General features: G+C 37.7%; 2 protein-coding genes across 3 annotated transcripts in view; one reads left to right on the forward strand and one right to left on the reverse strand.

Annotated features, from left to right (window-relative positions):
* Positions 1 to 15,058, reverse strand: part of LOC149070146 (uncharacterized) — a 302,008-nt gene that overhangs the window by 225,426 nt on the left and 61,524 nt on the right. The window lies entirely within an intron of this gene.
* LOC149070147 (U7 snRNA-associated Sm-like protein LSm11) lies at positions 1,600 to 10,760 on the forward strand. Of its 2 annotated transcripts, none has more exons than XM_089249622.1 (3): positions 1,600 to 1,933; positions 9,639 to 9,758; positions 10,220 to 10,760. In XM_089249622.1, exons 1-3 carry the CDS (start codon positions 1,778 to 1,780, stop codon positions 10,646 to 10,648), a joined length of 705 nt encoding a protein of 234 aa, XP_089105748.1. In that variant the 5' UTR covers positions 1,600 to 1,777; the 3' UTR covers positions 10,649 to 10,760. The 2 variants fall into 2 exon arrangements, with proteins under 2 accessions (XP_089105748.1, XP_089105749.1); XM_089249623.1 differs by lacking the exon at positions 1,600 to 1,933 and adding an exon at positions 5,493 to 7,208.

Raw genomic sequence — 15,058 nt, forward strand, 5'->3', positions numbered from 1 at the left:
ATGTTTGAATGTGTTTTGCAAGAAAGTTTTTTTTTTTTGGTGCAGAAAAATTTCTGTTTTCATCGATAGAGGGCGCCGCACGAAAGCAAATCATTAGTGATTAATCCGAACCCCTTTCTTGAATCTCTTCCGTGTCCAAAACGTTCGTTTTTTGATAACAATTTGAGCTACATTTTTCTGCACCAAAAAAAAAAAAAAAAATTCCCCCCCTTTATTGAGAATTACTTCTTCGCGAACCCCATTCGAATGTACCAGTTTCTTCAACTTTCATGAATTTTCAAACTATTTACGAATTTATGGGACACCAAGCAGTGCCGTCTTAAGGCATGGGCCCACCCGGGCACTGCACAAAAATGGGATCTGTTTGAGATTTTCGAAAATTTGCCTGGTAGGGCATCACAAAAATCATTTGGCCCGAGGGCCCATGATGCTCTTAAGACGGCCCTGACACCAAGGGCGTAGCAGGGAGGGACTTGAGGGGGGAATTTTTTTCGAACTCAGCACAACTCTGGTCTAACACCATCTATGGGCGATTTATTACCTAGTGAGTTGTGCCGGAAGTGTAACTGTGTGTGTACTTAACTGTATGTAGTGTGTCTGATTTTTTAGTGTCGCCATCTATATTTTAGAAGTGAAGTGAGTGATGTGTTGCGATTGAATTACATTTGTACTGTTTGTAGATCTGTGGCTCTCTGTGGCGAGACTTTTTAAAGGGGAGATCGGTTCGCATTCGCGCCTTGAAGTTGGGAACCACAGAAAACCAACTTCAGCCGACCACCACTGTGGCGACGGTGGGGTTCGAAACCTCCTCGCGATGCGAGTGCGTCACTATGACCACTCGACCACCACAGCGGCTACTTGGGGGTCTTGTCCCCCCTCAAATGTGTTACCGAAAAAAAGGGAAAAAGATGGCCAACTCTATCGTTCTATCAGTTTGGTCTCCCACCAGAAATGAAACTGCCCCCCCCCCCCTCCGAACGAAATTTCTGGCTACACCCCTGTGGGACACCCTATATAACTCCATCATTTGTAAATTTCAATTAAATTTATTTTTCAAAAAAATAGTTCAACAGATAACAGATGTTAAAATTTTGCAGCATTTTCAACCATAATAAGTAGTTTCCAATTTCAGAAGCGTATTTGACAAAAATCCAGCGATGTCGCGTTTTTCTCAATAAAATATGGTCAAATTATGAAATTCATAAACCACGGGTCATATGGTCAAAATTACAACGCACAATGAAGCACAGAAAGTTCATAAAAACCGAGCAAGTAGTAGCTAAAATGCTGAGCTTCCTGTATAAATTAACTAGAATATGGAAGGTTACCACACAGACGACAGACCTGGTGTCAGACTCCTAAGTCGCCAATAAACTCGCCAAAGACATACATATCCTTTCGCCACTCTCAAGCCAAAAAATTAATGATTTAGAAACATCGCAATAAATTCGAAATTTAAAAAAAAATTCGATAAAAATTTAATTATTATTTATTATTATTAATTATTATTTTTTGATAAATTTTCAAGCGAAACGAAAAAACTTCCGTCCAGAAAGAGAAGAAAGCGAACAAGCGCCAAACTGTAGCACCTTGATACTCATTCTCTGTTACCCCGCGCAACGATAATCCACCATATTATCTGTTCGTTGTCCGATTGGGTAGGTTCGTCGTTGATGCAGCAGCGCGTACCCGTCGTTTTCATTTTTCTTTTTTCCTACACACTTAAGTGGATATAGAATATAATTGTTACAATAATAATAATATAATTATAAAAGAGATGTCTTCTCGCCATCGCTCACCAAGCCCTCGCAGGCGCGAACACAGGCGCTCACCGAGCCCACGGCGTCGGGATGATAGAGACCGGGGTTCCACGACCAGCAGTAGGTCCATCACAGTCAAGAAGGAGACCGATCTTCCCACGGAATTCACTCGTGTAAGCTGTCGAAATTCAATTAGACTATAACTCGATTATTAATTACCGATTAACTAATTCTGTCGATCGTTTGCTGGAAATCGAGCATTAATTAATTAATTGAGGAGTTTCAAACTCGACTGGTTTCGATTAGAACTTGCTCGCACGTGCTTTTGATTTCTATTTATTTATTTATATATGTATAGATTATTGACTTTGAACATGTTAATACCATTTAAATGCCTCGGTGTCTACTAGGATATGGATTTGTCATTAAATTTTTGTGTGAATTGGCTGTTATAATGGTGTAGTTTCCTATTAGGATAGCCATTCCATTAACGCCATTTTGTGTATAAATATATATATAGCTCGTTTCCCCCCCCCCCCATCAAATGATGATGGTACAATGGGTATTAAATAATATATTGAAGGTATGCAATGAATCCTGTTGATAAAAGAAAAAATTGCCTGAGGTATGATAGGTGTGGTGCTTACTGCTGTTTTAGGTGCTCGGTTACAGCATGGCGAGGTTTAGGTGTTCCATTGCGGCTAAATTACATTTAGGGAGTTTGCTAGTTGTTCTCGGTTTTAGTCATTGCTTCTAAAGTCTTTCTTGTATAATAATGCTATCGAGTAAACTTGCCGCTCGCTCTGCTAGTGCGAGTAAAGTTGAAGGGTTGTCTACTTTTCTCGCTGTTTACATATGTAGATAACAAGACCGAATGTTGGATAAGCGGGAGTTGGATTAACTAGAGATGTGAGGTGAGAATATTCTTGGAGAACGAGGATATTCTGAGAATATTCTCCTTCATGAATCCTCAATCTCCTTCTCCTCAATCGAGAATATTCGTTTTTCTTGTAAGTAATTTAATTTTTTTTTACTAATTTTGTTTATATTGCGAAATATAAATCAGTTTTCATTGCCTGAAACATTTACAACAAAACAATTTTTGGTACAATCACCCCCCCCCCCCCCCCCAATGGCAACTTTTAGTTCGAGAATATTCTCAATCATGATGAGAGGTTTTAAGTTTGGTTATAAAGATTTTAGAAACCTTTAGATTAAGACATTTAAAATTATTTTAAAATTAGATAAATTTTCAAAAATAAGTTCACAACAAAAGAAATTAAATCAAAGTTGATTGATAAAGGAAGCTATTCTTATATAATCACTTTCATTCTAAGAAGATACAAATACAACGCCACAACAGGCAAAATGCCCAACGAGGTGGCTGAACGGAACTGTTGTTTTCTTCAATGCACATACACTTAAATTCTGTGTCACTCACATTTCTTTGCAAGTAATGCGATTCAGCCATGTGTTGGTTTCATTTTCTTGCTTTTAAACTTTAATATTGTGGGCTACAAACTTCGATATTCCCTGTCTTCTTGACGGGAAGAGAGATGGGAGACAAAGAATATTCTCTTGAAAGACTACTATTGTAAATTACTAGAGAATATTCTTATAATAAATAGTAATTATTCTCAAGATATTTATCGAGATCATGTATTATAATACAATGTTATACATGTATATATATATTGCATATATTCTTGATAATACTCTCTGGAAAGACTTCGGTAACTGAAGAATATTCTCCTGAAGGAGAATATTCTCTGGAAGCACTATTATTAATAACTTCAGAATAATTCTTATCATTTTATATTAGAATATTCTCCAGTAATTTATGAAAGTAGTCTTTCCAGAGAATATTCTCAAGGATATTACATGGAACTACATTATAAATAACAGGAGAATATTCTCATCAAGAACTTATAAGAATATTCTGAAGTTATTTATAATAGTAGTCTTACCAGAGAATATTCTCCGAAAGATTATTCTTGAGAATTTTACATCTCTAGTTTTAACATGGGTAAAGTCAAAGAAAACATTATTGAGGACTGTATTTCTTGAGCAGAATACCATGCTTGGCTCCTAAGAAATTGGGCTGGTGCCTAAATATATTTTTGATTTGTCAAGCCCTGGTAAGCACGCTGGTTTAAATTTCAAAATTTTTATGCCGTGCTAGACACCAGTTCTGTAATCACGTATAGAAAATTTTAAGTACTGTGATGCACGTGGGATCTGTTGAACCCCATGAAATAGAATGTTCTGTGGTGGGGGGGGGGGGGATTTTGATGAGAAATAAAGTCCTCCCCCATTTGAGGTATGACACAATCGGAAAAATGGTCCAGTTTACAATCTGAGCTGGTCTGAATGAAATTTTTTTTTGTAAGGTGAAATATAATACTTCTAGGTTCCATCTGCAATAGGAATAATGCTAGAGTGTTGTCAAATTGTATAATTTACAATTTAACTGCCCTTGTCTCTGAAAACTTTTCCTACCCTTAGACATTTTTATACTTTCCTTAGAATTTTTTGTTGTTGCCCACACGTTTTAGACCAATTACTGAAAATAAAGTAGCTTTGTCATTAACAATGAATATGTATTTGAAAAAAAAAAAATTACACAAATATATTCTCCAGCTACCTGATTTCAATCAGTGGAGATATGAATGTCATTTCGTTTAAAATGGTAGTTTAACTGCTGAAAGTTCGTGGCAAGTGTTAATTTGTATTCAGGGAGTCTGTCTCAATAAGGTTGGACTGCACGCGCAGGAGTCATTTCACATTGGACAATAAAAATTTCATGATAAAACAACACTGTAGCGGCAACTCCTGTTTATAAGATTTTAGTCATGTGATTATTGTCCGATTTGAGGCAAAATTTCCAAAGGAGGTTATATCTTAATTATTGTGTTCAAAATTTTTGTTGGAATTTTCAATCACAGGTTATTATGTGAGTATCTCCTTGTTTCTCCCATTCATTATAAGTGTGACAGGGCATTGGTTCTAGTTATAATAGAGTATTTTTATTATTTTATACTAGGGCTGGACAAATCTCCAAGAATTTACATGCCTGCAACAATGTTTTATATGTATATCGAGCCAAATGTTTATTCTGTGTGTGGTGGAACAAAAAGGGATGTTACTTCTGGGAGTTACTTCTTGTCTAATGGGAGTGCATGCGCATTAGTGGCAAGTGCCCCAAAGCAGAATGTACCAAAATCTGTGATGTACGTTGCAGAACAATCTGGAAGAATTTTAGGAAAAATTTTAAAAAACACTATTGTGTGGGAATTTTTACTGCAGAACATTTCCAGTCAGCTGAGGGCTCGTTGCAGAACATTACAAAACATTCTGTTGTAGGGAACAAGTGTGGATGTTCAAAAATTGATAAAATAAATTAGGTACATTTACTGTTAGCCCAGTTGGTAAATCACGAGATTGGCGGTGTGAATTGTGATATTGAAGATATATCCCTTCTATAGTTTCCCCCTCTCACTTTCATCTTCGGTTTTTTTTGTCCCTTGCTTTCATTTTCAATTTCCTTTTTTGGACGATTATGATTTTATTTTTGTTTTTCACTTGTATCTGAAGCTGGTATTAAGCCTCCAAGTCATCCCCGAATGGTTGCCTTGGCACGAGCTCTCTTGACACAATTCATTTTTTATTATATTCAGGGGGGGGGGGGGGTTGAGGTTGAGATAATCTCGCTGTGTGGCGGATCAACAAGCAAAGCTGCGGTGCAAAAATAAAAGGATCGAGATTGTGTCGTGCTAATTATAATATTGATGTGATATTTGTTTTATTATTTTTAAAAGAATTCTACGCGACAAATCGTGATAGGAATTTGTTAAATCTGCCCTACCGCAAATAAATATCTACGGTCACATGTTTCTAGAGGATCCAGCAAGGAGCATGGCATCACTGCAAATCTGCCATACACCGAATAAACGTCCAGCTCCTTACACATATCCTATGTCTATTTTGTATGCATGTGGTTGAGAAAAACATGGCTGGTTAAATTCCCAGGAGCCAGGTTGCTATGGCAAATAAGAAATTTTAACTGGAGCATCTAATATTTTTTATGTATGATAAATTAATTGAAAGTAAAAGAACACAAAATTATCGGAAATTATGTCAACGTGTCTATTAGTATTTGAAGGGGTCCCTAAGTCCTGGACAAGTCAAGAGATTTTGGACCAATTTTTTGTCTATAAAAAAAATGGTGTGTCTATGAAATTTTGCTGTCACCTAAATTTTTTTGATTTGTCAAGCCTTAGAAAAAATACATGCCCAGTCATTTTTACACGCCCCAGCATGTCGGCCAATAGATTTGTCCAGCCCTGTTTTATACATTCCCGCTTCGTCTACTTCTAGCGTTGATGACTCACCTGGCTGAGAAGGTGAAGCTTTTGAGAAAACATTCACTTTAACATCGACAAAAGTTTTCCAAAATGTGGCTTGGCTACTCTAATGTAATTCACTCCATTGAATTGAAGCAAGACTAAAATTTATTTGCACAGAACAGAAATCAGAGAGAGATGAATGACTGAAAAGCGATGTTCTTTGGTATAGCAATATTCGTTGAATAAAATTGATGAAGGAGATGAAATAAGAAGCGAAATTACATAGTACTGTTTGGAAGTACTATTCAAATAACTGAAAGAGGGGACAGAAAGAGACAATATTCTCAAAATTCGAAGTCAACTCCAAGAAATGGTCATCACCCATGTCATCTCATGTCATCTTGATTCTCAAACAAAAATTAAAGCTTCTAGTTGAGCTTTAAGCGATGTATTTATATCACAAAAATTGAATTCTACCAAAGGATTGAATTAAAATTCTAACGGGTTTTAGAGCATTATTTCTTGCACCAGCTTTTTTGTGAGTAGATTGGATCTATGGAAATCAAATCAAAGTAACTTACTTTCATTTATATTCGATGTGGGAGAAAATTTCTCTTAAAATTTTTAATGTTTGCTCCCTTATAACAAAAAAAGTTGCTTGAATAGATTTTTTCAAAATGTGTTTTCATTCTTGGATGCAAAAGTTTTTCCTGTTTGTCACGGAAGGCTCAATAATCATACGTGCCAAGGAGAGAGAGAGAGAGAGAGAAACTGCCCTGTTTTTGATAATTCTGTTTTCTCTGAAAAGAATGGAAAAACTTTTGCAAGCTTTCATTGTGAATGTATGTTTCGAAGCTATAACATTTTTTCTTTTCTGTCTTTTTTTCAAAGGTCATCTGTTTAGTAAAAGTTTCGTCAGTAAAAATATGAGAGTATGTTATGTTTAGTTTGCAAGTCCAATGTGATATGTGCGAGAGCATGATGGGTTACAAAAACAAAACAAAAATAGCCTGTATTATTACTACTACTGACTATAAACAAATGTATGCGAATAAGTATTCTGCCATGTGATGCTCATTGGCAAGCAGAGATTCGCCTGTGGGTAAGTACTGTGTTATATGAAAAATTGTTGGGTTCTGCACGTGTCATTTGAGTGATATATTTATTGATAGAACTTCTGATGCTTTAGTGGCCAGCTCTGGCGTGAGCCCATACCACAGCTTGACAAATCTCCTGCAACCTAGACACAAATTGTACTGATCCCTATAATTTTGTTTACGTGATTACTAAATTGGAACGGAAGACATAAAATTTTCATGGTTTATTTCAGAATGTCTATCAGTGTTTGGGAAAGGGATGAGAGTTTTAAAAAAAAATCAGAAGAGAACATTATTTCCTCTTTTGGGGGCACCTAGGGAATAAAGCTAATCTGTTTCCTGATTTACACTTTTACTCGGTAAAGTGATTTTTTCAAGAACTGGGACCTAGAATAGTGTGATAACACTACTGAATATGTATAGGCTATTTTTACTTTAAACCTATTTGCATCAGGAAGAGTAACCTAGCACTTAGGGGATTTCCTCTTGCGGATGCATGTGGGGGGGGGGGGGTCCTGCCCAGACCTATTTTTTGTAGTCCTGTTTTTGTGAAAATTTTTCTTATTTTTGTGGAAAACGTTATTAATTTTGTGAAAATAAGGAAGTTTGTGGGAAGCAAAATGAGCTATTTGATTAATAGTAAAAGAACCCTAATTTTGACAGGACAGACCCCTGGCATGCCATCTTGGGCTAGGTCGATGGTTTTTGAAGTCTGCAGCTCAGCTCTTTTGGGTGCTGCCCACCAATATCAGGGATGCCACAGTAAGATGTGCAAAGCATGGACCTGTCTTTATTAATGTGTGCCTATTCAATGATACCATGAGGTGGTTCTTTGTCAAACTATTCCGAGAAGCTACAGATACATACCCACTAGGAGAAAGCCCAGGTTGCCACAGCAGCTATTATCAGTGTTGGTTAAAATTTTCTGTGTGACATGACATTTGGTGATCTTTTTCCCATAATGGTAAACACATAATGAAATCAGAAGAATTTAGGCCCAGTACAGACTTTTCTAGTCATTTCAACTCTTAGAGGAGAAAACGTTGGACATAACACAATAGAGGAATGGGGTTTGAGAGTTGCTGATCGTCCCTTATGCGTACTACACAGGAGAAAAAAGGCATATTGCATTGTTTTTCAAGAAATTATTGGAAGGCTCAGCCCCTTACGAAATTTATTGGCGGACTCAGCCACTAGGTTCTGGCACCTATGCCTAGCACTTGGAAATTTGTGAAGCCCCGGTGTGAATAATTATGGGAGACAGAGGGGAAGGTGGAATCCGATTACAATTTTATTATTTTCATAGTTGAATTGCAGAAAAAAAAAAAATTCCCCTACCCCCTTAGAGTGGTTGCATATCTGTTTGCATGTGAAGTTTAATTTTCTATCTCATTTTTTTTTGCAAGAAAAATTATATTTAACATTTGATGAATGAGCACATGCAGAACCCTTTGATTCTTATTTTTCATATATATATGTATGTGTGTGTGTTTTAAGCACTCAAAATGTATTCAGTTTGGCTCCATGTCAGTGAGCTGTTGTTCCCCACATCCCTCTTCCGCCAAATATTCACTGCAACAATTGAAACAAATGAAAAGTGGTGATTACGATTGGGAGACTTATTTTATTGCTTTGAAATGATAACTGCATGAGAAAAGCTACTCTGTGTGCTCTGAAAAAAAAAGATGGTGAAATGGAATAAAAAAAAGGAAAAGATTGGACACCATTATGATTGGCATGAAGAGAGAGATGGATTATATCATCGCTCAAAAATTATCACTGCATCAAAAGCTACTCTGTGTGCTCTGAAAAAATTAAATATATATAGTGAGATGCAATAAAAAAGGAAAAGATTGGACACCATAATGATTGGCATGAAGAGAAAGATATACTGGAGGTATTATGGAAAAGCTGGGAAGAAAATGTGGATGCACAAAGACGTGAAGTCATCAAATAGAATATGGAGTCACTTCATTTTCTACTAGTTGAGAGCATTTACTGACAGCTAGTTTTTTGTCAGCAATTGATGCAGTTTGGAAGATAGAGAAAATATTTGAGTGGCTAGAGTAGTATTATGGGCATCAGTGAATCCGTATATTCCATCGTCCTCCATCAAATACTAATTTCACTGAAAGATCGCCTCATGTGGTTGCCTTTTTTAGCATTGTAATGTACTAGCCAGTTACAGGGATGACCAGTGACAATCTGACGAAATCTTATATGCAAATGTTTGACTGTATATGAAAACGTTGCCACTTGAATTGCAAGCAAGAATAGAAATGCCAGGCTACCATCAAAATTGCTTCAAATCACATTGATTTGGAAAAGCGTGCCAATGGTTTGCCTGATAATTGATCGTTACTGCCAATAGCTTATCAAACATATGCTTGTAATATCAATTTCTATAATTTGTTTTGCTTTTTTTCCTTGTTCAGGATCATGAGGATGAGGGTATCAGGGATGACAAGAATGTCCTTGAAAGGATGGAAAGGGCCTACGTAAGTGGCCCCTTGCAGGTCCTTAGCCGTTGCACCAAAGAGCAACTGAAATTGAAGGCAAGTAAAATATTCGCATACAATTAAATTATTAATTTCCAGTCCCAAAGCAGAATGTTTAGCACTGTTCTGCGACGAGCCCTCAGTGATTGGAGATGTTCTGCGGTAAAAGTCCCCGCAGATTTTGGCACATACTGCTTTGGGGATTTCCAGTATTATCCATATTGATCACACAATTTGATAGACATATAGACAATTTGGTCGCATTGTTTTGTAGGTGTATCATGAAGTTAATTTGCGAAATAATTTCTGACGTGTGATAATGCTCTTGCTGTTTCAAGCAAGGAAAAAAAAACCCCTCTCCCTTATTTCCCTTATTTAGGCATGCATTGTCTCTATTTGCCATTATTAACATCTTTGTTCTTCAGAACTGTGAGATGGGATTGAGTTTTTGTACGTTCAATGAACAAATATTTGTCGGGATATTTGATTTACAGCAATTGTCCTTTTGTTCATTATAGATTTGGACCCGTAACTTCAAGCAGATGAGGGGCATTTGCACAGGATATCTGGTGGCATTTGACAAGCACTGGAACCTGGCGCTCAAGGACGTAGATGAGATAGGAATCATTCCAAAGAAGGGAAAGACTCCCTACCTGAGGGATCTGAAGCCTGGTGATGCGGATACCATCCCTGAAGCGAAACCGAAGGAGTACAAAGAGAAGCCCAAGAAGACACCAGAGGAGATAGCTGCTGCAGAGGAAGCAGCCAAAGCAGCTCAGCTAGCTGCGAAGGTGAAGACTGAGCCTGGTACAGAGGGAGAAGAAGGGAAGAAGAAACGCAGGAGGAAGAAGAAGAAGACCAAGATCACTCGCAGGCATGTCAACCAGCTCTTCATCAGGGGTGATAATATTGTCATGTTGTCCATCATTGCCCCGAGTGAGGTTTAAAACTGTCTCCTGTCTTATGTTTTTCTTTGAGAATTTTCTTTTCTTAATTTCTTGTTTCTCCTTTGATCTTTTTTTTTTGTATTTAGTATTAAATAAAAAATCATTTTTTGAATTTTGATTTCTATTTTAAATCACTGAAATATTGAACATCTTGTGCCAAAACTATATTAAAAATTAATTACTAATCTTTTTTAATTGTTGAAGTTCAAACTTAAATGACATGAATTTTTTTATGATTTGAGTTACTCTAATTGTTTCCCTCACAAATGACTTGATTGACTGCACCGAGTTAACATAGAGATTGAGATACAAAGGGGGAAAAATTGATTTGAAGATTTTGAGTTGGTTTTACCGTTGGGATCATTTATGTTGCAATAATCAGTGATGGTGTACTTTAATCATCATTGATGTCCAGCTAAGTGAAGCTTTTAAAGTAAAGGGTGATTGTGAGACATGAACAAGAATGACACTGAAATCTATTCAGAAAACCAGTGAGAATTAATTGCCAACATTGAAAAAAAAAAGCCACAGATCGACAAATTTATGCAGGATAATTTCATTTTGAATGGACGATGACCACCACCTTAACAAGAATTCAGAACATATTTTCTAATTGTCCATAATTGCTATTTTCCCCTCTTAACTGATGAATTGAGTGGGTACAATCAGTGTTGTGAATTCAGAAAGTGTCATCAATCTTCCAAATTGGTGTGGCATATATATTTGTATTGCCATAAGTAGTGATATCGTGAAGGAATTTGACTGGAGCTTGGATATAAAAATCGACTTGACCACTTCACGTACTGCTTTACGAATCGGCGATAAATCTGGTAACTTTGTCCTAACCTAACTATGTCAGAAAAAAGACGAAGGGTAAGGAAAAAAAAATATAATAGATTGTTGAGGGTGAAAAGAGGACTAAACGCCCACCGTCTACGTATTCCCTTTCGGTCTTACATGTATATACAGTCGAATTCCGTTATAACGAACTCCACGGGACGGTGCATCATTTCGTTATAAAGGTATTCCAGGTTTTTGCATTGTTCCCATGTAAACGTATCTGAGGGAATAGAAAAGTGTTAAAACGAGGTGGTTTCGCTATAACGGTATTCGACTGTAGTAGAAAAATAAAAGAGGAAAAGAAAAAGCAACTCCCCCCCCCCCCGTAGGTAATAGGGTTGCTATAAAGTTTCGCGGTAGAGAGAAGAAAACGATCGTTTTTTAATTTTTTTGAGCGGAGCCCCTGAAGAGTGCACAAGAAGCCCTAAGGGCTCCGCGCCATTAATGAGATGGGTTGGAAATGAAGGTGCTTGTCTATCGGCCGTCAAATTCGTTATGGTAAATATCTATATCCTCCCTTGGGTTCGAACCTTGATCGTGATAGAAACCTTCCTTCTTAACATTCTATAGAATGCCTAAACACAAATCAGGCAAAGTATGAAATTCTTCATCTTTAAAACAAACATTGACAAAATTTTCATTATATGAGCCGCAGGATGCCAAATAAAATAAGAGATTATTGTTGAATTATAAAGTTTAATAGATTTCTGATGAATGTCTCCATAAAAATTTCCTTTTTGCTCTCGTGAGAGAGGATCTCTTGAGCGGCGGTATAAATATTACAATTCCGTGAAATTAAAATTTCACAGAATTTTCGTCATTTATTTCCGGAAACGTTTTCCTTTGTTTTTCGTGAAAAGGGATCTGTTGAGGGGCGGATATAAAATATTACAATTACGACAAATTAAATTTTCACAGAATTTTCGTCATTTTTTTTCCGGAAAAAAATGAAATCAGAATCATTCATCAGAAATCACAAAATTTATAATTCAACAAGAATATCTTATTTTATTTGGCATCCTGCGGCTTATATAAGGAAATTTTGTCAATGTTTGTTTTAAAGATGAAGAATTTCATACTTTGCCTGAAACGACCAGGCATTGTATAGAATGCCTAGATTTCATACTTTGCCGGTAACATATATATGAATTGACATCATCGTGCCCCCCCCCCCCCCAGACTTCCAAGTCTGTCTCCGCCTATGGTGCCGCTTAGTTCATTTTTAGAAAATTATGTTTGAAGACCTGGGTCAGGCAAGAAACAAAAACAATTCACCGCCGAAAAAAAAAATGTTGCTTTCTTTTTTAATGACGAGCGTAACATAATTTGGCGCTATTACGTTAAATCACAAAAAGTATTTCATTTTCGGAGGGAGAAGAGAGAGACAAAATTTGCCAAACAGTCAGCCCTTTCGACATCTGAAATTGGGGAGATAGATGACTTGTATTTACTTTGACCACATGTCTCGATGGTGATGTTTTTGTTGGCATGATCTGATTTGATAATAGGACGGGTAATTTTACCTACTCGCTGGCGATGGTGCAAGCCATCGCTGATTAGTGTCAAGTTACCAATCACATTTTTGAAAAGGAGAAAAATCCCTCCAGTTTTACTTTTGTTAAGGAAAATCTCTAGAGTTTTACTTTCATTAATGAAAAAACCAGGGCAGCAACTAGATGCAAACACGCATTTTGGCTCCCACTTGTGATGTTGAGCGGTTAAAGTGAAATTTGCGCCTCCTATGGTCCAATGCCCGGGGCACCAGATCCGTCACCTCCCCAGTTGCGGTCCTGGAAAAATCCCTACAATTTTACTTTCACTAATGAAACTTTCCCACAATTTTGCTGTCGTTAATGGGAAATCCCTCCATTATGAAAAATTCCTACGATTTTACTTTCATCAATGAAAAATCCCTTTTATACTTAATTTTCAACGGATTTTGTTATCCGGGCGAAAAACCTTCCTAATTATCGTTCTCCAAAGTTGGCAGCTATCTCTGAACTAGTCTTCATCTTCTGGAACAAGAAAGTAGGGAACAACATGCAGGCCCGGACTTAAGCAGGTTGCGAAGGGTGCGGTTGCACCGGGCCGCAAAATTTATGTTGCCGCAATTTTCCTGAAAGAAAAAGAAACCCTTTTCGAATGGGAAATATTAGTGAAAAATTTAATTTTTTTCCCTGAAACTTACATTTGGTGAGAAAAGAAGCAGCTTTCAGTTTAACCCCAATAACTTCAAGCATTCCAGTTAGTGGAGGAATTCCGATCTGCATATGCATAAACTTGTATTGGGATCACCCCCCCCCCCCCCCCAATATTTGTAATACTAATGGAAACATTGGGTTTTATAGCCCCCTTTTTCACCAATATTTTTTGAGCCCGTCCAATGTGAGGGCCACAACCAGATGTTTGGCCAGCTGGGGGAAAGCAAGCATTTTGGCTCTCCTCTCTAATATTGAAGAGGTTAAAGCAATGATTACCAACGTGGGCGTTAACGCCCGCCCCCTTGGGGGTGATGGAAAGTTCCAGGGGGGCGGTACAAGCTACGGGTATAACAAAGTATCCTCTGGGTTAGATTGCGTTGGGGGCGATGGGACAAAAAAGATTGGGGGAAAATATGGGTTAAAGGGTGAAATTTGGGGTCTCCCTGGTCTGGCACGCGGGACACCAGATCCGCCAGCTCTTCTTCCCCCCCCCCCCCCCAGTTGCAGCCCTGTTTCCAGTATAGAATGAAAAAGAACATAATCGGAGGCGGATTTAACGGCGGGCGTACCGAGCGCGCCCGTTGCCCCGACATCTAAAGGGGACCCCGTAAAACCCAAATTTCACACTTTTTTCTAATTTGAGGCCCATTATTTTCTTTTGACTTCTTTTTGTCAAAATAATTTCCCTTCAAAAAAAAAATCCTGATTTTGATCTCCATCACACTGCTTGTACAATTTTCGTTGCAAGCTGCAAAACCAAGACTGCCAAAATATTTCGGTTCGCAACTCGGGAAGTTCGTAAATCGGGAGTAATTATATAAAATTTTTTAGAAGGGGCCGCAATTCTTTTTTTGTACCGGGCCGCGAAACTATGAAATCTGGCCCTGACAGCATGCATCTTCATTTAGAATAGTCCTGTAATGTACAGGTGCGCATAGAGCTGACATCTCGCACCGCATTTTACTGGCGAACCGTTGATCCTAGAGGCATACTTCCAATTAAGAAAAAGTATCCAAATAACGTGTGGATCTCCGGCACGTCATTCAAATTGCAAGGGGTTGATAAAATAAAAATAAAATGTAATAAAATAACTAAAATATCTCATATTGCACTAGACCAGTGGTTTTCAACCGGGGGCCATATGGCCCCCTAGTGGTAGTGGGATACTTCGGGGGGGGGGGCCACAGAAGAAAATGGAGAAAGTGACCATGACAGGTGGTTTGGAGGGCTGCAGAGAGCTGAGAAGAAAAATTAAGGTGACTATACACTTACAGAATCTCTAACAAAACCACCCATAAAACCCAGGGCCGTCTTAGGGTATGGACCCACCCGTGCCTCATCGCCTACATTTTGCAGCAGGATCCCTAGG

Source organism: Pholcus phalangioides, unplaced genomic scaffold, assembly GCF_987345545.1.
Source record: "Pholcus phalangioides strain wild (caught in Gottingen) unplaced genomic scaffold, Ppha-v1.0 ptg000022l_1, whole genome shotgun sequence".
Classification (NCBI taxonomy): domain Eukaryota; kingdom Metazoa; phylum Arthropoda; class Arachnida; order Araneae; family Pholcidae; genus Pholcus; species Pholcus phalangioides.